At 36.1% G+C, this 22,660-nt stretch overlaps 1 protein-coding gene across 1 annotated transcript in view; it reads left to right on the top strand.

Annotated features, from left to right (window-relative positions):
• The first annotated feature begins 906 nt into the window (after window positions 1-906).
• LOC114541369 (sushi domain-containing protein 2-like) overlaps window positions 907-22,660 on the top strand; it is a 73,581-nt gene continuing 51,827 nt past the window's right edge. The window contains exons 1-7 of the mRNA XM_028561309.1: window positions 907-1,104; window positions 2,805-3,089; window positions 11,626-11,736; window positions 13,721-13,886; window positions 17,227-17,475; window positions 20,844-21,090; window positions 21,279-21,520. Coding sequence (XP_028417110.1) covers window positions 907-1,104; window positions 2,805-3,089; window positions 11,626-11,736; window positions 13,721-13,886; window positions 17,227-17,475; window positions 20,844-21,090; window positions 21,279-21,520 — 1,498 coding nt within the window. The remainder of the gene's footprint in view (window positions 1,105-2,804; window positions 3,090-11,625; window positions 11,737-13,720; window positions 13,887-17,226; window positions 17,476-20,843; window positions 21,091-21,278; window positions 21,521-22,660) is intronic.

Below are 22,660 nucleotides of genomic sequence, written 5' to 3'. Positions count from 1 at the left end.
TGGACGTTCAATGGGCATGGTGTTTGTACGCTTTCGCAAAATTTGTGAAGAACGCAGTGGCGTGTGGAGACGATAATTGGGGGGGGGAGGCGTATTCATATACTCATATGTTCATGTTGTGAAAGATTAATTTCTTTTCAAATCCACTGTCTTTACAGGTCTGTCAATATAAATATATGAATATGTGCCCCCCCCCAAATTCTCGTCTCCCGTAGGACACTAGAAGAACGTATTTAACAACTTGCTGATTGTTAATCACAAAAGGTTTGACAAAAAGTTTGCATTTCAATAAGAACGTCAGCATTTAACTGTCATTTTGCAAACTATTTAAGAACATAAGTAATTCATTTTGTAGGTACACCTCGTAAGTATATATTACTGCAAGGATTTCGGTCCGTTAAGCCGGGCCTTCATCAGTGCAATAATATTACTTGAATACACATTCACAGGTCACTTAAATATCACGTTAGTCCTAATAAAGTGACATGCGAATGTGTATTTAGATAATTGCACTGATGAAAGCCCGGGTTAACGGACCCTAAGCTTTGCAGTAATCATACTTACGTGGTGTACCTACAAGCTTGATTACTTATCGACTGTCACCATGCAAACGTACAAGAATATTATTTAAGAACACTAATATTGAATCAGATGAAATTATATTAATGGTAATAAAATAATGATGTACATGTTATTTCTTTGTTGTGTCATTATGGGCAGAAGAGAAACATAATATTTTTTATTTCACTGTAATATTATTGGTTATGGCTATAAACACGCGTCAATTATGGTCAAAACATGCGTTGAAATGATAATTATCTCATACATATGATACATTTCTTGGAAGAGCTTTTAATAATTAATGCTTATTATACACAGAAGCATCTTTTTGGATAAGCCAGAAGTATGAAGTCTTTCGTACTTGCTTCTGTTTTTTTCTATCTCGCTCCATTTGCTTATACGCGAATAGAACTTGAAGATTTATATTCTTATGGACCCAGTAATGGCGATACATCGGTACCTTCTAATGATGACGAAAGTTCTGGTCGTGTAAATATTGCATTTTCCTTCCCTTTCTTCGACGATGAACATGACTCCCTGTTTGTAAGTACAGTTTGTATACCTATCGTGGAAAAGTTATATAGCGACCACACACCCTAGTTATATTTCGTTTTTCATGCATGCGCGGTGTTAAGTGATGCTTGTATACTTGGGTCGTTATTATTATACAAAAGTTGACTGCATCATTTGCACTCAATGCTATATTATCTCGCTTTTATATACTTATGCATCTATAAGTTAAAAATTACGTGATTTTAAATTTAAATCTTTTAGTGGTTTTTGTTAAAGTGCAAAGAGATGCTTGTATTTGAATCAATATAGCAGTTATTGGGTGAAAGTGTCAATGACAAGGCAAATAATGAAAGCAATTTGATTCAAAGAATTCGTAATTAACACAGGCGACAAGGCGTTCACTGTCACCTGCACATATTTAATTAGAGATACATGCATTTAGCAACACACGCCATTTAAAACCAAGCAAAAAATTTCCTCTGCTGCTAGACGAATGCTTAAAATATTATGTAATGCCTGAAAAGCGATGGTTTATAACATGTATACCAGGCTCATATTTACCGTCATATTTGTAAAAATGAAATTACATTATAAACTGCATCCTAACAGTAAACAATGAACGAATAAAACACACACCTGTCTTTTAAAACACTTCTAAGCTTAGAGATTAAGAACCACTTATACTCTTGAGCAGTAATTACTTCATCCATTTTTTTATTTTTATTCCTCACTTTTATCAACATTTTATTTTGCACAAAATTTTTTAAAAATATTTTCGAAATCACAGCTAATTGCTAGCGTTTTGATTCAAGTACAAACTTTTATTGTCTTAGCCAATCAGGAAGTTGTTGATTACCGGTCTTTACAGGTGTAAACGGGGCTTATGAAGCACTAATAAGAGCGATCGTGCGATTACATCACGAAATTTTCAACTCTGGTTGACTGATTTTAGCCTGGTTGGGGCAAGCCGGGATAAAAATTTCCGTCATGTAATTTGTTTCAGCCTGAGCTTGAATTGCCAAGCCGAAGGGCTGAAAATCAGGCAAATCAAAATTGAGGCTACGATACACAAAGATTTGGAGGAAAATGAAGGCAAGATATCCGTTGTTGTGAAATTATAACGCAAAGCACAATTGCGATGGGACAAAGATGATAAAATAAAAACCTGATACGTTGTTAGCTAGGCCAGTTCGTCAATTCTGATTTTATTGCCAACAAGATAAAACAGCATGAAGCAGTCAGATTAGTTTAGCTAATTTGACTGGCATTATAGTCAGCCCGGGCTGAAAACTCTCCATATAATCGGGCCGTAAGCCGTTGATTGCGTACTATTTGTCAAATTTTTGTCGCCTATAAACAAAAATGCACCAAGTAATACTAAACACAAGTAAAGACCGCGTCGGCAAGGTTTTTTTAATTTAATTTACACATTTATTTTATTAATCAGTTAAAAAGGGACAAGTTCAGTTACCAGAGAAGACATCTTTGTCTTTATTTGGGGCATATTTTGTTTCTTCCCACATCCTTTTCCGTGGCCCTTTTGATCGATGCTATATATATATATATATATATATATATATATATATATATATATATAATATATATATATATATATATAATATATAATATATATATATATATATATATATATATATATATATATATATATAGGTTATCGTAACCTCTATTGTATTTTTCGCACTAACAATGGATAGTTATATTCCAATTAGGTCAATACGAATGGAGTGATTTCTTTTCTCCGCGAAGTGTCACAGTACACACCTGATCCATTCCCTCTTGGAAATAATCAACGTATTATCGCCCCCTTTTGGGCTGATGTTGATACCGGAAATGGTGGCAATGTCTATTACAGAGAAACGCAAGAGCTTGCTATTCGAACGAGAGCCTCAGACGAAATTAGAAAGCATTTCGTTCGTCAAAGAAGCTTCACAGCAAAATGGGTCCTGATTGTTACTTGGCTGAATGTAGCTCGCTATGGATCTCGAGCTCTGCGGGTAATGTTTAGAGAAATAATATAAAATTATAAAATCATGATAATACCAATGCTACATATTCACAAAGTACGGTAATGAGCACGTATAACGAATTGAAAAATAATAGCGAGATATTAACAAGTTATAAAACGAGACAATGTCAAAAATCAAGAATATTTTATTGGAACAACTTTGGTAAAATTCATGAATAATTATTAATGAGGTTTATACACAACCAAATTTCAAATTAGGTCACATGCCCACCTTGTATATCACAGCAAAAAATGAATTTCTTAAGAAATTGAATTTTCTTGTTTTAAGAAAATATTTACTTGTTTCAAGAAATAATTTTCTTATTTTGAGAAAATATTTTCTTAAGATATTTTTCTTCTTAATTTGAGAAAACATTTTCTTGAAATAAGAAAATTATTTCTCGAGAAAATATCAGAGATATCACTTTCTTATCATAAGAAAATGTTTTTCTTAAAATGAGAAATTGTTTTCTTAAGAAAATATTGAGATATCAATTTCTTGTTATAAGAAATATATATTCTTAAACTAAGAAAATGCTCTTCGCATTAAATTTGAAGAATTTCAGCTCAGAGTAAACTTCAAAATTACTTTTGTTTCAAATGTTCCTCATTGTTGAAGTTTGTTGATTTCAGAGAGTTATATGGTTCATATTTTATTGTTTTTCGTTCTGATCATTGGATGATTTTATCAATTTAGCTAATTATCAGTATGAGTAAAGTGCCCTAGTCAACAATGAAGCTTTTCGTACTTGCACTTTACAAGCATGGCGTGACATATTCGGTCAAGAACTGTTAAAATAGAACAAAGTCATGATATAATGTTTGCAAAATGCTGTTTTCATTTACAGAAGCGTGAGATAATTCAAAGCATTCAAAGGTTTAATACTGATAATTGTATGGTCCAGCCTGACGCAGAGCATGATTATTCCATTTATCCCATTATGCCTTTCGAGCGTAGACCACGAGGGAAATTTGAATACTTAACGAAACAACCTATAACAGTATAACGCTATTAACGCATATTAAAGAAATATGGTTCTTTATGGCGGATATGGCATTTGTATCTTGTTATTAACTTTATATATTACCGATAAAGATACGTTTAGGATGTGAGAAAATATACACTATATCGGCGCAAATTTGTGGTATTTCATAAGGTGAGTTGATGTTTCATGATGTCATATGCCAACATGCTGTTATTATATACAACGTATAAACCTTTATTTGTCAGCCTTTGTTAGCCTTAGTCCACCCAATTATAGATCAAGAATTGTATTTAGGTCTTTCTTCATCGTTTAATGATTTGCGCTATGATTTTCCATGTTATTATCTGTTTATATAGTCAAATAGTTGGCTAGCTAAACAATACCTTAGAATTCCTCAGCAATTATGGCCTAGAGCAGCCTATGGCAGTCTTTCTAATGTCTTTGTTTGAAATGTAGGATTAGAGTTGAGTTGTATTTTTAGATTGATACTAAATCCAGAGGGGTTATTAAATGTAACAGTGCTTCTCCACAGTAGGGTTGCGACTGTTTCAAAGGGTATAAATTGTGCATCAGAGTCTGCCTATATCATTAAAATTATCACAAAGCTCTCTATTTTGCCTTCAGATACATTTACCCATACATATTTTGTTAGGGACAATTTTTGGATTTAACACCATTTGATTTCATTGGATAAGGCCTCTATCTATATATTGTTTTAATTACATGCATTTTCATGGTGAATTGATTGGAATTTAAACTATCATAGGGAGGTAGAAAAGCAGTGTAGAATGGGTTGAAGGATGGGTGTATTTGATAATGGTCTTAAAGTAGTTTTCTTAAAGATGCCGGTATTGCAAGCGATAGCTAAAGAATAGCTTAAAATTCCCCAGAGTAGCTAAATTATCATTTACCAGTATTTTTTGTTTGATGTACTCAATTCCTAACATGATTACAAAGTTTTATTTTAAGTTAAGTGTGAACTTAGGATTTACTTCACACCAATTTTTAAATTATTTACTCTCAAATTTATCTGATGATGTCTCATCTGATTTTAAGCACCACAAAAATCCTTTTACAATAATTGATCTGCACTGCAATAATTGATATTTAAAAACATGGTCAAATAAACACTGGACAAATAGAAAACCTTCAAAGCCTTGGTGCAATATTATATATAATCATTTCTCTGTATTTCTAAATAATCATGTAGGACCTATAATTCTCATGTATTAATGTCTGCTGTGTATTCTATATTATGACTCATGAATATTTTAGTAAATTTACATTACATTCTTACTTATAACAAAATATCATGTCAGAGTTTTCTAGGGTTTCTTGAGAATTAACTTTTCTTATTATAAGAAAATATTTTCTTGGAAATATTTCTTATATTAAGAAAAATTTCTTAAGAAAATTTTTCTCATTATGAACATTCTATAAGAAATTTTAGCCTAATTTCAAGAAAATTTTCTTAAACTGAGAAATTATTTGTGTGCAACTTTTCTTATTTTGAGAAAATTTTCGTAAGAAAAAATTTCTTAAGAAAAAAAGTAAGAAAATTTTCTTATTATTCTCCCAAGAAAATTTGAACTCATTTTAAGAAAATTTTCTTAAAATGAGTTTTTTTTTTCTTGAAATAAGAAAATGATTTTTTGCTGTGTACCCATACAAATAAGTTTGAATAGATATGGAAATCAGTTACATACAGCATTTTTGTATCAGAAAAATACAGACACTAATGATTGTGAATGATTTGCATATCCATTCAAATCTTATTTGTATAAATAATAGCATGGTTTCGAGCGCAATTTGGAAAAAACATGCACGAGTCAAAGACCTCAAAATAGCACGAGTCAAAAGGACGAGTGCAATTTTAAGTCTTTGAAAAACTCACGAGTGCATGTTTTTCCACATTGCACGATTGCACGATATGCTATTATAGCTATAAATGATATACATAAAATAATTTAGCAACACGTGCTACATTATTATATGATAAATAACTTATTCAATTAAAAAAATTGATGACAGTTGCATTATGTTTTCAAATCGTGTTTGGGCACGCTGGAACTTCATTTAATACAGATAATGTATCGCATCAAGTAATGTGTTTTTTGCGCATGCTCAATAATGATTAGATATAGAAAGCCTTGTATGCTATGAAAGCCTTGTATGCCATTCTATGCCATTTCTCAATCAAAGCGCACCTTCCTTCCAAGGGTAAAAACGGCCAGACCGATGCTATTGAATTTCAGTACAAACTGATTCCCAAATGATACCAAACTAAGCCTTATTCACGTATATCGTTAGCTACATATACCTAGCACCAATAATGCAGTTTTACCCCTATATTCTGTACGAAGTGCTATATTTACTAGAAACCCTAAGAAAGAAACATTTTTCTAAAGGAATAAATATTGAGAGGGAATGGGGCACAGTTGCATGCAACGATTGGCGCGACGCAGTAACCGCCAGAAATTGGCGTCTTTTTTAAAAAAATCTATATGCCCTCATACAACTGTCTCTCAAATTGCCTAGAAATATTTAAAAAAAATTTTCAGTTTACCATGTCGCCGTTGGTAACTCAGAATAGATAAGCACCGCAAGATGGCGGATGCAAAATTTTGAGCTCCTCAAATTTTTTGAAATTTTTCACTATTTTACCAAGATATTTTTAATTTAATTGCTAAAATTTTTAATACTTGGTTTCTTGAGTTCGTTTTGCCATAATTTCCGAAAAGAACTGTCTTAGACCACACACACAATCGCCATGGCCGACGATCGTTTACAGGACAGCCTTGAGCAGTCTAAGTCAAGTCACAATCGAGCCGATATGAATTGGGATTTTCTTAAAATGCACGAGTATGTGGTGTCCAGAAGCATAGCATATGATGGTTCGCGTCTTAAATGGTGTGAGAACTATGAATCTCTTCAAGATTTCATTAAAGTGTCATTTGGATACGAGGGTAAATGGCGTTCAGCTGGGGGTAGTTCGAAGAGATTTGAGGCCAAGGATTCTGACTTTGTCGCTACGTGGTATCCTGGGAAGTTAAATACTCTATCATTTAATGGTATGATTGGAAAGGAAGCTAAAGAATGCCTGATCACCCTGTTTACACCCCCCCCTGGAAACCCCTGTCAGAATACCTTGAAAGAAAATCCCAGTCAAACTGTTTTGGAAGAATCTATTGAAAATTTGTTGTTCGAGATAGAAATATTGAAAACTAGGATGGATTCAGTGCAATCGACAATTACTAGTGAGGACCAGCATACGCCAATAGTGGCAAATTTAACAAGTGAAATTACTCGGCTTCAGATCGACCTGGAAGAAGAAAAGTTTAAACGGTCTGTCCTTGAAACACAAGTTCAAAGACTCCAAGATGAGCTTAATACAATGAAATCATATCAAAAAGATGATGAGCTGAGTCAACGCAGCTCAGATGCAAGTGTGGTCGAAGTTGCAGCAGTCTATGCGGATCCTCAAGAGGACAGCATCACGCGTCGCCAATGATGGAACCTACTACAACCACCAAACAAAACCAACCAACTGGCTTTAAAGACCAAATAGAGGAATATAGACGAAAACAAAAACATAAAAGAAGTCTTGGCGGTCATTTTTCATCCGAGTTATCAGCTACTCGATATGATGGCCAAGGATCCCAAAAAGCTAAAAAAATGCATTCACGGCAAAAAGCACCCATAGTAAAGCCAGTATCCCATGATAGAAACCAAAGTGTTTCCCTTGTTAAGAATTCTGCAGTCACACAGCAGGTTAATAGTGACACTCAGAAAAATCACCATACTCCTAGAAATAAAGATTCAGGCATACAACAGATTAATAGTAATACTCAGAAAAATCACCATACTATTAGAAATAAAGATCGCAAGAAATCCACCCCCTGCCCTTTTTTGGCCCGGCGTGGTCGGTGTGCTAAAGGAAATCGGTGCGACTTCTACCATTCCAATTCGCAGTACTGTGACAAATCCCGAGTATTTTGCCCCTTTTTGCAGAGGAAAGGTTATTGTCTGAAGGATGTCAGATGTGATTTTTTCCACCCTGTCCCTAACAACAAGTCCCTCACTACATTGGATGATCCTTTTTTCTATCGACGAACCTATCCACCCTACCAAGCCAAAATATACCCGTTTGGGTTACCCAACGCACAAAATCCACCCCTAAACATATGGAAGCCACTAAACGTCCCAAAAAAACCAACTTGATCAGAATTCCTTGCCTACCAATGAATCCCACTCCCAGACAAGTCGGTAATTCCATCGATTCGACAAACCAAAACAACACCCACTATGTCCCTGCTTTTCTCTTATCTAATGTAATGTCATTAGCCCCAAAAATTGATGAAGTACAAGATGTTGTCCGACGCGGAAACTACCAATTCATTAGCATAGTGGAGACTTGGCTACAGAGTCATATACACGACAATGTAGTCAATATCGAAGGATATAACCTCATCCGCAGAGACAGAATTAACGGCCAACACGGAGGCGTTTGTACTTATATTGAAAATACGATCGGTTTTGAGTTAATAGAAAACTTAACTAATGACTTGTTTGAGGTGTTATGGATCAAAATGCTGATGCCCAGACTGCCGAGAAGATTTAATAGCTTGGTCGTCGGGACCTTATACCACCCCCCAAGTGCTGACGACTCAGCAATGCTGGATTATTTATCCAACTGTCTCTCTACATTGGAATCATGCTATCCTAATTGTGGTTTTATTATTCTGGGCGACTTTAATCAGTTAAATATCAACCGATTAAAACTAAGCTATAACCTACGTCAACTTGTTAACTTTCCAACACGTGGCAGAAATACTCTTGATCTCGTCTTGACAAATCTTTACGAATACTACGATCAACCGGTAAAGTATGCACCATTCGGTCTCTCTGATCATATGTCTGTAGAATTTAAACCAAAAGAACGATGTCAACCCCAAAGAGCGCAGAAAAGAGTGGTGAAGAAAAGAGATCTACGTCCGAGCTCCCGTCTTGCATTCCGTAAATATTTGGAACTGTTGGACATTCCCAGCATGTTTGACAAAGCCCCTTCTTGCACAGAAAAAATCTCCCTCTTGGAAACCATTGTAACTACTGGTCTGGATTATATTCTCCCACTGCGCTCAACTACATCTCGGTGTAATGAACCTCCCTGGATGAACTCAAAATTATCATTATTAATTAAGAAACGCCAGAAAGCTCTTAACCAAGGAAATATTACCCAATTCAAGTACTTGAGAAATAAAGTAAACCGCAAAAGGAAAAGTTGTCGTGCGAAGCATTATGAAAATAGCATTCAACATCTTAAAGAATGTAAACCATCCTCTTGGTGGAATGAGGTTAAGAAGCTCAGTGGAGCAAAATCTACTAGCGGAAATAACGAAGAAATCCTTAAAGCCTTAAGACCTGATGAACACCTTACGGAAACAGATAAAGTAGATATTGCAAACGAGATAAATGATTCTTTTCTTTCCCCAATGGCTGAATTTACTCCTCTCACTCCAGAGAATTACCAAGATCTGTTATTTGGCGCAGCTAATGATTCTACTGTCACAATTGCTGCAGGAGACGTATTTAAAAAACTGTCAACGCTTAATCCAAGGAAAGCCCACGGCCCTGATGGAATACCAACATGGGTGTTAAAAGAGAATGCTGATTTATTGGAACTTCCAGTCAAAGAGATCCTAGATGTTCTTACGCGCGAATGCCGTATTCCACAATCTTGGAAAGAGGCCGACATTATTGCTATCCCTAAAAAGAAACCCATAACTGACATTAATAACAACCTACGTCCAATATCATTAACACCTATTTTATCAAAACTGGCCGAAGAATTCGTGGTTGAACAACACCTAAAACCTGCGGTATTAGCCACAATTGATAAAAGGCAATTCGGATCCATCCCGAATTCAAGCACTACGTATGCCCTTATCAGCATGTTGCATTTTTGGAATAAAAACACGGACGGAAATGGCTCTACAATCAGAATTATGCTTTTTGACTTTCGTAAAGCTTTCGACATGATAGATCATCATATCCTCGCACGAAAACTGTTAAAATACAACATCCCAAAACCTATATTGCATTGGATCTTAGACTTCCTCACTGATCGCAGTCAGAGAGTTAAACTTAGCGATGACTGTTTTTCCGAGTGGAAGGCTGTGCCAGCGGGTGTCCCCCAGGGGACAAAATTAGGCCCTTGGCTTTTCTTAATCATGATGGACGACCTTGATGTTGCTGATAACAAGAACCTTTGGAAATACGTAGACGATTCAACTATGTCTGAAGTCATAAATAAAGATCAACCTAGTATAATGCAAGCGTATGTCAACGAATTCTCCTTAAAATCCAGAAGTGATGGTATGCAGTTAAAAGAGTCCAAATGCAAGGAACTTCGAATAAGTTTCTCAACTGTAAAGAGAGAGTTTGATCCTATTATTATCAACGAACAAAACATCGAAGTAGTCCAGTGTGAAAAACTACTCGGTTTAACCATCTCCGACAACCTCAAATGGAATAAACATATTGAGACTGTATGCAAGAAGATTTCAACTCGTCTATACTTCTTGCGACAATTGAAACGGGCAAAGTTACCATCCAAGGATCTTCTCTTGTTCTATGTTACTTGTATTCGGCCGGTTGCTGAATACGCGTGCGAAGTATTCCACGATTCCCTTACAAAATACCTGTCAGACGATCTCGAAAGATTACAACGCCGAGCTTGCAGAATAATCCTCCCCGAACATTCGTACGAGGATGCACTTAATCAACTAGGTCTCTTGTCACTGTTCGATCGAAGACAAAATTTGACCGATAAGCTTTTTCGGCAAATTGTTAATGATCCGCAAGACAAATTACACCATTTATTACCAGCATTAAATCTATCTGAGGCATCTCTGAGAGAAAGAAGAATATTTCAAGTTCCAAACTGTAGAACAATTAGATTTAAAAACGATTTTATCAATTTCAATTCTAGTAAATACGTATAATATATCTGAGACACTAAATAATGTAAATAGATAGTTTTACCAATTGAACCTCCACTTTTATGGATTTTAATAACATAGATCATACTTTTTGTAACACTTAAGGTTTTTCAGCCGGAGCCTATTGCCGAGGCTGCAAGTTTTAAGTCAATAAACCATCTATCTATCCATCTATCTATCTACCCTTTTCTAATTCATTTTTGCGGGACCAGGCAAAATTAATTGTTTTTATGGAAATGTTGATAAAAAATTTAAAAAAATTGAGGCTCTGTATGCATTCAAACCAGAGGAGGGCTAGCTAAAGTGTGATCGAGAAAACATGCCGGGAACCAATACAATTTACATCATAACAAGAAACAATATCTTGAAACAATTCTTGGCATATTACACGTCAAGATTATTATGACAGATTTTATAACTGCAAGAGAACGCGTCAAAGCTTATTTGAGAATTTATTGAGAGAAATTAAGCCTGGCTACATTTTTCTTTTCCTTTTAATAATCAAATTATACAATGAAATGCTCACTTTATTATATAGAATACATTTCAGACGATACTGGCAACAGATGGTGTAAGCTCATTTTCAATATTCTACTATAACAAAATTGAATGGACTTTTGGGACTTTCAGCAACAGCATTCCTGCCCAGGTTTGTGAACAATGTGCGAAATAATTTTTACCTAAGATAAACATATACGAGATAAACATATACGATCTTGTCCCCTTTTTATATTTTCCAGATATTCCATGATTTAAAATTTAAAGCAGTAGCGTGATCAGCGCGATAATTGCGAGTGAGGGGGGGAGGGGGTTAGTTGATGATTAATTCCTTTTCAAATCAGTTGTCTTTATATGAATATGCCTGCTCCTATATTGTCGATGATGGCTACACCACCGACTAACAATTCCAAATCTGTGAAACAGATAAGGAGATGACTGAGAAAAAAATAATCAAAAGGAAGGCACTCAAGAAGCCTGATAACTATTGCGACTTTCTAAAATCGCGAACCATAGCTATATAATCTTTTTCGCCATTTTTTGTGCCACTAAATTTGGTGGATTGTTAGACAGGAGCTCATTCTCAAACTTAGGACGATAATTTTGGCATCATTCTTACAAATGATGAAATCTCAAAGAGCGCGACCTAATCGAGGTTCCACCTAGGCCTGGGTTAAGCGCGGTTTTTGCTACGTTATTTCTGGACATTACCGTAAGAAGCCGATTTGCGAATTGTTCATTGATTTAGGACCATTATAAAAAATAAAAAAATGTAATAGCATATATGTCATTAGTAATGTTTTATGCCATATCATAAACTTTTTATTAACCTCGCTTACTCGGTCTTATCGGAGCTCGATCGATATGTTTTTACAAGCATAGCTCTTCCAGCTCGTTCTGTTCAAAAAGAACTCGGTCCTTTATTTCTCGGTAAAGACCTCGCGCTCGGTTAATAAGATGTTATTGTTCAACGTAAGCATTATAGCTACTACTTTTTATAGCTACAAACATTATCCACTGATTTAAACCGTGGCGTGTATCGATATAGCCTGAGCACGGTTTGAATTTACGCCTGTACAGTCTGTGAAAACTCGCAAGATAGCTTGCCGACACCCAGCAAGGCCGAATTTTGCAGAGTTCTAAAGCTTATGCTTATTGGATAGTGCGATGGAGGTGTAGCCAAGGTATACTCTATCGCATAATATCCAATAAGCATAAGCTTTAGAACTCGGTTTGGTGGAAAAAGCGGACTGCGATCTGCGGGCTGCGCGGACTCTAGAATATTACCTTCTTTATATTTATAGTGATTTGGTGTAGGAGCATAATAATTATGCCTCATTACTGCGTATGCCTATCCGGAGTCCGCGTTTTCCACAAAACCTTAGAACTACGGGAAATTTTGGCCACTGGGAAACATTTGTTTAGAATTGAGCATTTTTGCTGGGTGTCGTATTACGGGCTACGCACGGGCTATTATGGTAGTAGTAATAGTAGTAGTAGTAGTAGTAGTAGTAGTAGTAGTAGTAGTAGTAGTAGTAGTAGTAGTAGTAGTAGTGGTGGTGGTGGTGGGGGTGGTGGTGGTGGTGGTGGTGGTGGTGGTGGTGGTGGTGGTGGTGGTGGTGGTGGTGGTGGTGGTGGCGGCGGCGGCGGCGGCGGCGGCGGCGGCGGCGGCAGCAGCAGCAGCAGCAGCAGCAGTAGTAGTAGTGGTAGTAGTAGTAGTAGTATAGTAGTAAGAGTAGTAGTAGTAGTAGTAGTAGTAGTAGTAGTAGTAGTAGTAGTAGTAGTAGTAGTAGTAGTAGTAGTAGTAGTAGTAGTAGTAGTAGTAGTAGTAGTAGTAGTTACAAGTTACAAGTTACAAGAGAGGATACAATATATATAAAATTGAAGTTATGTACACAGATTTAAAAAGCTATTTTAAAGATTTTTAAAACCTTTAAAAATCTAAAATTATTGAACTTATGGTTCCAGTCGTATTATAGTGATCACTGGCCTACACCCATAGAAATAGCTGAGGATAAGATGCGTACTGATCACGAAAACGTTTCCCGCCTTAGCTTCTTGATGCATTTTCATACCTGCACCCAGATGAACCAGTATGCAGACGTGTGAACTGCTTTTCTTAACACAATTTTTAGGCTGGTTTTAATGCGGGGGATGGATTTCGATATTTTAATATTCCAAACTCACGCACTCCTGCCATTATCAACATCACATCAACATCAAACTATGAAATTCCTGGGATGTGGATCTTCCAAGTTGATGGAGAAACAGTTAAAAATACTGGCTGTGCGTTAGGAGGCGGTAATGTATATATATATACATGCTCTGCCAATTGAGCTATATGGCCAACATGCACGGGTTTTTGATATTTCGAAACGATACTAGTTTCTTCGATATCGACAGCTTGTCAGCTCAATAGGTGGTTTAGTTATTTGCATGAGGATGGTACTCGGGAATAGGAATGAATTTGTAGTAGAATATGACACCAAGTTGCAGCCCGTTATGGCAAGTAGAAAATTCTACTTGACCACGGCAGGATTTGAACCCGCGGCCTTCGGTATACTAGTCCGATGCTCTGCCAACTGAGCTACATTGGCCAACACGGGTTTTTGATATTTCGAAACAATACTAGTTTCTTCGATATCGACAGCTTGTCACCTCAATAGGTGGTTTAATTATTTGCATGAGGATGGTACTCGGGAATAGGAATGAATTTGTAGTAGAATATGACACCAAGTTGCAGCCCGCCATGGCAAGTTGAAAATTCTACTTTACCACAGCAGGATTTGAACCCGCGGCCTTCGGTATACTAGTCCGATGCTCTGCCAACTCAGCTACATGGCCAATAAACCCAGAGCCACAAACATATGTTATGTCTAGAAATTTATATATATATATATATATATATATATATATATATATATATATATTTATATATATATATATATATATATATATATATATATATATATATATATATATATATAAATTTCTAGACATAACATATGTTTGTGGCTCTTAATTATAACATACTACTAAACAAATGAACATGATGATGGTAATCTGGGTCACTAGCAAACCAAAGGTCGCAGGTTAGATTCCCACCATGGTCAAGCGAGTTTTTCAGCTTACCCGGTTGGTGACCCAGAGTATAGCATCGACACAATGTTCATTTCCGTACATGCACACCTGAGTCTTAAGGCGGATTTCCATTGAGTGCAAATGCATGGAAACTGACATTTAGCGGTCGCTCTCTTTTGAAATACAAACAGTCAAGCCGAACTAAACCTGTCAGATGAGCTTGAATGAACACATTTAAAAAAAAGAGATCGCTAAAAATCGATCAAGGCACGTGGTACAATAAATTGTGTAAAATTTAAGTGTATACAACAGGTTTTCATTTAAATCAGAGGAAAATCTATTTGAATTTTCGGTTTTTGCGTTTATATTCATGGGAGATGCTCTATAATTATGTCCTTCATGATTAATTTTATTCTCACCAGTTTTCTGCCGAAGGTGAATATTGATGAATATTTTTGATAATAATTTTGATAAAAATAAAGGTGATTGCATGTTAAACTGAGAAATTCAATCCAGACTGTATTGCATACAAACGCGTATACATCTTTTTTGCAATTTAACGGAAGGTGAAGAAAGACGTTTTGATTACCAGAAATTAGTGAGAAAAAGAAATGACTGCGCGGCTTTTGTATTGATTTGCTCAATCCACGCATAGTGGTTTTTGAGGTTTGTTATAAAATACATCGAGTAAAGCCTTGCATTGAGCACTCCTTACATTATTCGACTTCCGGATTTTGTTTTTCGGTAATATTATTTTTTCTGTACTTCGAAATTGTTTCTGTAATAATTAAAAAAAAATATTACTTTTATGAGGCGGTACAACCGACAACCATACGAAATCTGTATTTGCGTTTGAAAAAAATCAGTTGACCGAACGAACGTCAAAAGATAAGTAATTCAAAATGTATCCAGGGTTAATCATAATGAAAATTACAGACGTGCTCGTAAAACATAATCATTATTTCGTGAGCTTTCGTCTGTCAGGCTAAAGCCTTCAACCAGTTGATAACGATCCAGAGGTCGACAAACTTTGGGCAAGGTCCAAGGCAACGCTGAATTAAAGTTTTGCATTTTTATACTGAGAACTAGGAATAAATACATGTATGCATGCAATGCAGTAACTCCACGTTAATTTAAACCAAAGCACCAAATTTCTGCATGATTTTCGTAGCCCTGGGGCTGGTTGTTCAAAAACCGGTTAACGCTAACCCAGGGTTAAAAATGCCTAACCCAGGGTTAAATTTTAAACTTTGGTTGATTTGCGTTGCACAAAGCTCGGTTAGCGTTAACCCTGGGTTAAAATTGATAAAAAAAATTACCCCGGCTAGCAAGGTGGGTTAACTTTTTAATCCTGGGTTAACTTCGATTCAAAATGGATGAATAAGGAGCTGAAACACGTAAACACGTATAATTCGTCATGAATTAAACATTTTTAAAAGGTTTTACGAATAATTTTGACAGCAAAGAATTATTCAAGTTTGATTTCGTTCGGTTTCAGCTAATGTATTGATTTATTTATCTTCGCTTCAATGCAACACACGATAAATGAATACAACCGTACAAATTGAAACATCGTAATCGAAATATTTGTTTCAGATGCCAAAAGTCGATTCTTTTGATTGGCAGCAAGTGGAAACGCTACGTTTGTTCCCGAATTTTGAATAATCAAAGAATGCCTTTTTTAAAATAGATTATAGATTGTTTATAATTTGCCTAATTTTATTGAACATCGACATTGTCTAGATATCGCAACGCTGCTCTCACGCAATATAATTTTTCGACTGACAATATATCCTCGTCGGGTAAAGTTTTGAGGCTCGTTTATTGACCAATCGAAAACGTTCTTATATCCAATTTAGTCCTTAAAATAAATTTAATCTTATTCTTAGGTTAAATATTTTAACCCTGCGTCTAGCCCTACCGCTAACCCTGATTTTAACAACACCGTTTTAACCCAAGTTTAGCTAACCTAGGGTTAAGCATTTTAACCCAGGTTTAGCACTAACCCAGGGTTAAATTTAACCTGTTTTTGAACAACCGGCCCCTGGTTTTGAAAACGCGGTATATCAAGATCGTATACAATTAAATAAACTGTATGATTCAATACAGCAAAGTAATACGGAGTAAACGAAATAGGCACATGCCTGTTTAAAACATTTGGTAGCTTATATGAAATATGTATCGTTCCTCGTTCATCGCTCATGCACAACACTCTTAAACTGCATGTATATTCGAGTTGTTTAACGATGATCGATATGTTAATTTGCCCATGCCGAAATAAACTTGCTCATTTTAGTTTGTGAAGAGTTTTTTGCAAAATAGTTGGCGAAGTTCTCAATAAAATACAAACTATCTGCCTTAGCCAATGAGAATGTTGCTGCTTACATCCTATACTAGTTCAAAATTTTGGTTGTTTTCACATTAGAAGAACCACAAACTATTATGAGAATGAGAATTATCGCGTTGTCTCCGACACTGCAAATAGTTCGATCAATATTATTATTTCCGTTATGTTATCGGTTTTTTTATTTATGATAATTGAGATAATGTCTTTTTGCAGATCTGGTACTTTCACCAAGGTCAGGGATTGAATTAGGAGGGACTGTTGTGTACATTGGGGGGCCGTGTTACAATTCCTCTAAAGATGTCGCGTGTCGCTTTAACAAAAATTTGGAGTCAGCAGCAGAGCTTATCAGTCCAGAACAAGCATATTGCGTTACACCTCGGCTGAATGTCACTGGACTTATCCCTGTCGAATTATCTTTGGATGGTGGCACCACATACAATTACAGTGGCATTTTCAGATCAAGTAGGTTTACAATCTAAGATGTTTGCGGCGGGCTTTGGCTATGTCTACAATATTTTAACTTCTTAAGTAACGATCTAGCTAACTGTTACGTCAACGAGATCAATGCTGTCAGGCTTGATGGTGCTCTCCACCTGTTCAAAGCCGTAGTGTTGCTGAAATCGCAAGACCAACTGGACAACTCAACCTGATGATTGGTTATGAGTATGCAGGATTTAATCCGCAAGTAGAGAGAAGAGAGGGACATCTTCTGTTATCGAGAAACCAGTTTGGAAAGTGCATTGGCGGGAAACATCCGAGCATCAAAGAGACTCAACCAACCAGTGAACTGACGAGTGTCCTAGTAAACTACATCAATGCACTCGAGGTCAAAGATTTCTACAATATTGAAGGTCTTGGCGTAACATGCTCACCGCGCTGTGGAGGTTGTAAGTGTGAGAAGTGCGGAATTGGAAGCAAGGATTATACGCTCAAAGAACAGAGAGAATTAAAGCTCATTAAAAGGAAACTGACGTTCAGTAGCGTAGCCAGCCTGACGATTTAGTCATGCTATGCAAATTTTATGTTATTATCATTATTCATTTCGTACATCTAACGACTGGTATTGGTTAGTAGGAGAATTCAACATCGCAGATTGGATTACTCGAGGAAGAAACCTAGCGACATTGGTCTAGACAGCACTTTTTAAGAACTGCCCGGAATTTCTTTGAGAAACCTGTCTCCGAATGGGCAGTAAAGCAAACCTTCAATGGAACAGAACTCCTAGAGAGAATTTGGTGTTGCAAATTATACTGGCGACAAAGACGCAGCCGCCAACATCCAAGCAGCTGAAAACGACATCACACGTTACTCTTCGTACAACAAACTGATGGGAATTACCGCAAGAGACATTGCTACGGCCTCCGGAGAACGACAACCAAGTTAGGCTCTCACGTCGGTCTGTGGAACACATCCCAAACCGAAGTCATCAATGTGTTGCAGCTATTACGAGTAAAGTGCGGTTGAGATTCTCGATCCCGAAATTTCAAGCAAGTCAATTAAATTCAAATACGTGGCATGTAAGAAGATCGATAAGACCCTGTCTTGTCAAATTATGGAAAAACTATCAGAAAATCGTCTTAACTTGCACGACTGTGGTCCTCTACTGAAATAGACCTATTCGGACACTTCAAGATTCGAGACGAAGTAAAGAAAAGAACCATTTGGAAAGCCTTTAAGTAATATTTAATTGTCTGGAAACATGAGCTGTTCGTGTTGATCTTTCACAAGATTATATCAATTAGCAACTAATAATTAAACAGCCGCCAACGTTGGTGGTCATTTTACTTGCGGTCGACCAGGACAAGCGAAAAAAATAAGAGTTAAGAAATCACGGATATGAACACGGAAACTCATAATTAAGCTTGTTGAGTTTGGTGAGCTTTAGAACACTGTCTTTTACTCGTTAGTAGGGAGGTTAAGATATACTTCCACTAGCAGTACCGATACGAAAATACATGACGTATTACTGTTTGGCAGCGCGGAAATTTTAAAGCGTTAAGATTGTGACTTCCGTAAGAAGTACATAAACATGGCGGAGTATACCGGGGCTATATTCACATCAAAAGCTCTAATCACAATCCTTAAGTCTCACCAAACAAAGCAGAAACATTATACTAAATAATATTGACTAAAAACTAAATAATATTAATATAAAACTACTGCAGAAAATGACAATAATAGAGCAAACATAATTCGGCACTTCGCTTACTTATCCACTCCATTTTCAGCCCCAAAACGGTACTCGCAACTTCCAGTGTTCTCACATTTTGGACAATTTTTACAATGGACAATTGTTGGACAATTGTGTGCCCATGCGCGTAACTGATTATTGGTATCGGTACTCGTAGCGGAAGTCGATCTTAACCTCCCTAGTATTTCTAGAGAACGGCAATGTTTCGCTAAGGATCCGAACGTTTCCGATTATTGACTTCCAAGCGATGGTATTTTGAAGTTTTTAGCGCCATATTTTTTAGGCTAATTTATATGAAAGTGTTGTGATTGTGTGTAGTATATAGCAGATTATCGTTTTGTTAGGTCGCTTTATCGAAGATATCACCGTGTAATTATTTGTTTTAGACTGTAGTTTATCCACGCAATGTTTGTACTTTATGAAATATTTATTTTTTGTTATATATGACTGTGTAAACTTGTACAGCATTTGCATGTCATTTAAAGAAAAGAGAAGAACATTAAAATGATTGGTATTTCATTAACGCTGAAAGAACTAAAATAGCGCCGATTTAACATCAATTCTATTAGTGCGGAAGTTCAACAACAACGCCATAATATTATATATTCCGTAAAGTGAAAATCAATAGAACGAAACGAAGAACAATTGCGTTAACTTATTGATCATTAACATTTTCGCAACAACAATAGCAATAAATCAAACGACATTTAGCAAAGAGAAATATTCATTAATGTAAAGGTGTACAAAGTAGATATTAGAATTCCCATTCTATCATATTTGTCTGTTCACACGACAGCAATATATGTGTAGTATGTTTTATCCCTAGATGTGTTCTCTTTCAAGTAGGTCTGCATGCATAAGTCTGCCCCATGCTGTGTACATTTCGCAATGGTTAGGCAGTGCACATTCCGTTCAGCAGCTGCTATCAAAATTTGTTTTTGAAATTCAACGTTTTGAAGTGAACAACGTCTTCTCATCTGTGCCTTTATAGCTATCTTTTCTTTGTAATTTATGTATACATATTAGAACGCAGATGAGGAACTTTGTGTAAATGAGTATTTCTTTACGCTAAATGTCGTTTGATTTATTGCTATTCTTGTTGTATTCATGTTAATGATCAATAAATTAACGCAATTGTTCTTCGTTTTGTTCTATAGATATTCACTTTACGGAATATATAATAAGGCGTTGTTGTTGAACTTTCGCACTACTACAATTGATTTTCAATCAGCGCTATTGTAGTTCTTTCAGCGGTATTGAAATACCGACCATTTTAATGTTCTTCTCATTTCTTTAAATGACATGCAAATGCTGTATTATAGATTCGGAAACTGTTAAATATATCATCAATGACAATCAGTGTTTCTGAAACTATGGTATAGTAAAAAGCGGTCTACAAAACACTAACCAACTACAGTGGCGTAGCCAGCCCGACGATTTTATCCCGCTATGTAAATTTCGAGTTATTTTAAATATTAACTTGTTTAGAAATTCATTGTATTTGGTTTTTATTGTTTTCACAGTCAAGAACGAATTAATATTTCTACTGCATTTTGGTTCATGAAAATGTGTATATTATTAGTAATACAATTAGTTTAATTAATCCACATGCAACATTACTTATTGTATTTTTTTTAAGTTCCGATCGGACGAAATCCTCCAGATATCGAGGGGCTTGAAATGAAGCAATGGGTAAACTCAACAAAAACAGTTTTGACCTGGGATCAAAATGCCATCAACGCAACCCACATTGATATTGAAATATCCCATTTTGATTCTTTTGACTTCCGTCTTCACCATGGAAGCTTGAAAACGTTTAAGAAAGTTCCAAACTCTGGCAGTTACGCGCTTGATTTCAGTGAGAAAAGTCTTTCTATGAATGAAAGGTAGGCCCCATTAAGTTATTTTCGTTCACAGAATGTAATTTAAATGAACACAAATACAATTTATTTGAATAAACGATTTCACACTTAAATCGAAACCACACTGACCCGGGTGTTCACACTATCGCTTATATTAGTTTTTGCAACTCGTCACAATGATGCAAAATTTAATTAAAGGCATTTTCTTGCAGAGGGAGACGAAAACGAAGAAATACAAATGCGGGATCCGACATTGCAATCGTCAGCATAAAACCATCGTTAGTGAGAAAGAAACGATTCTTGATCAATGGAAAAAGTTTTAGGTGGATTGTTTCACGAATCTTTAGTTTGCCTTTTCTTCGTCAAGTGAAGTATATTTCGAAGGGGGCTAGTGAAGTCTACTGCAGAATTTGGCATGCATTTCAAAACAGAGATGAAAATAAAAGAATGCAAGGTATGAAAAACATATCTGGTCATAGTTCCATATTATCATATCTTTTTTATCAAGCAACGGTTTATAGATATTCATGTATTCTCCCTTAAGATTATTGTTGAGTGTATTGGTTTGAGCCGATCGAATAAGCGATTTCATATGCGAGCTTATACAATAAATATAAGTGTTAGAGACTAAGTGTCCAGAGAGGTGCCAGAGATGCCAGAAAAAAACTCGTGTAGGAGGAAATATGGGTTGTGGCACAGCGAAAGAATTAATCAGAAATCTGAAGTCCGAGTGATTTAGTACGTTGCAGCAAATCTGCGGTCGTATATTTAATGTGTATATTTTTTAGACGTTGGATTTCTCCAACCTGCATGTCCATCTATTGTGTCACTGTTTACCCGGCGGCTGGGCCGTAGCTAGAAGCTTAATTGGGGGTGGGGGGAGTGTATATTCATATATTCGTCCTATATGCCCGACTGATTTCTTTTGTACGCTTTTGTTCTGCGGTATATAAACATGAATATGTGACCCTCCACGGGAAAACATACATTAACGGTTTGAAAAAACGGGCTGAAATACCGTTTGCTATCCGTTTTCTATCCGTGAAAATCAAAAAAGGTTGCCGTGAAAAAAATTTAAACGCCCGTTTAAACTTTTTGGCTTGGCGTTTAAACGGTTTGCTCAAAACGTGAAAACGTTTTGACTGATCCGTGAAAACGTTTTGACCGATCCGTGAAAACATTTTGGTAAAGCTGTAAAAACGTTTTGATAGCGCCGTAAAAAACGTTTTGGTTAAGCCGTGAAAACGTTTTGATAGAGCCGTAAAAACGTTTTGGTAGGGCCGTGAAAACGTTTAAATAAAACCGTGAAAATGTTTTCGTAATCAGGTTTCACCTAACCACTCAAACGTTTCCGCTAGCGTGCAATTAAATATATCTATCCGACAGTCGGGACCCTTGAAAAGTTTAATATCGTATAAAACTACATATCAGAGTATATTATTCTATATCGAAGGCAAGCAAAATCTGTCGAATATCCAATTGAAATCCCTATCACTGACTATTGCGTACAAAGAAGTAGCTATGATTGACCCAAAATATGTGTCTGTCTAGGATCTTTCAATAAAGTATATTATCACAAAAGACACTGTGATGC

This window comes from Dendronephthya gigantea, unplaced genomic scaffold, assembly GCF_004324835.1.
Source record: "Dendronephthya gigantea isolate DGI-Jeju-01 unplaced genomic scaffold, DenGig_1.0 000283F, whole genome shotgun sequence".
NCBI classification, from domain to species: domain Eukaryota; kingdom Metazoa; phylum Cnidaria; class Anthozoa; order Malacalcyonacea; family Nephtheidae; genus Dendronephthya; species Dendronephthya gigantea.
Note: the sequence above shows the minus strand (reverse complement) of the source record. Positions and strands in the feature narration are given on the sequence as shown.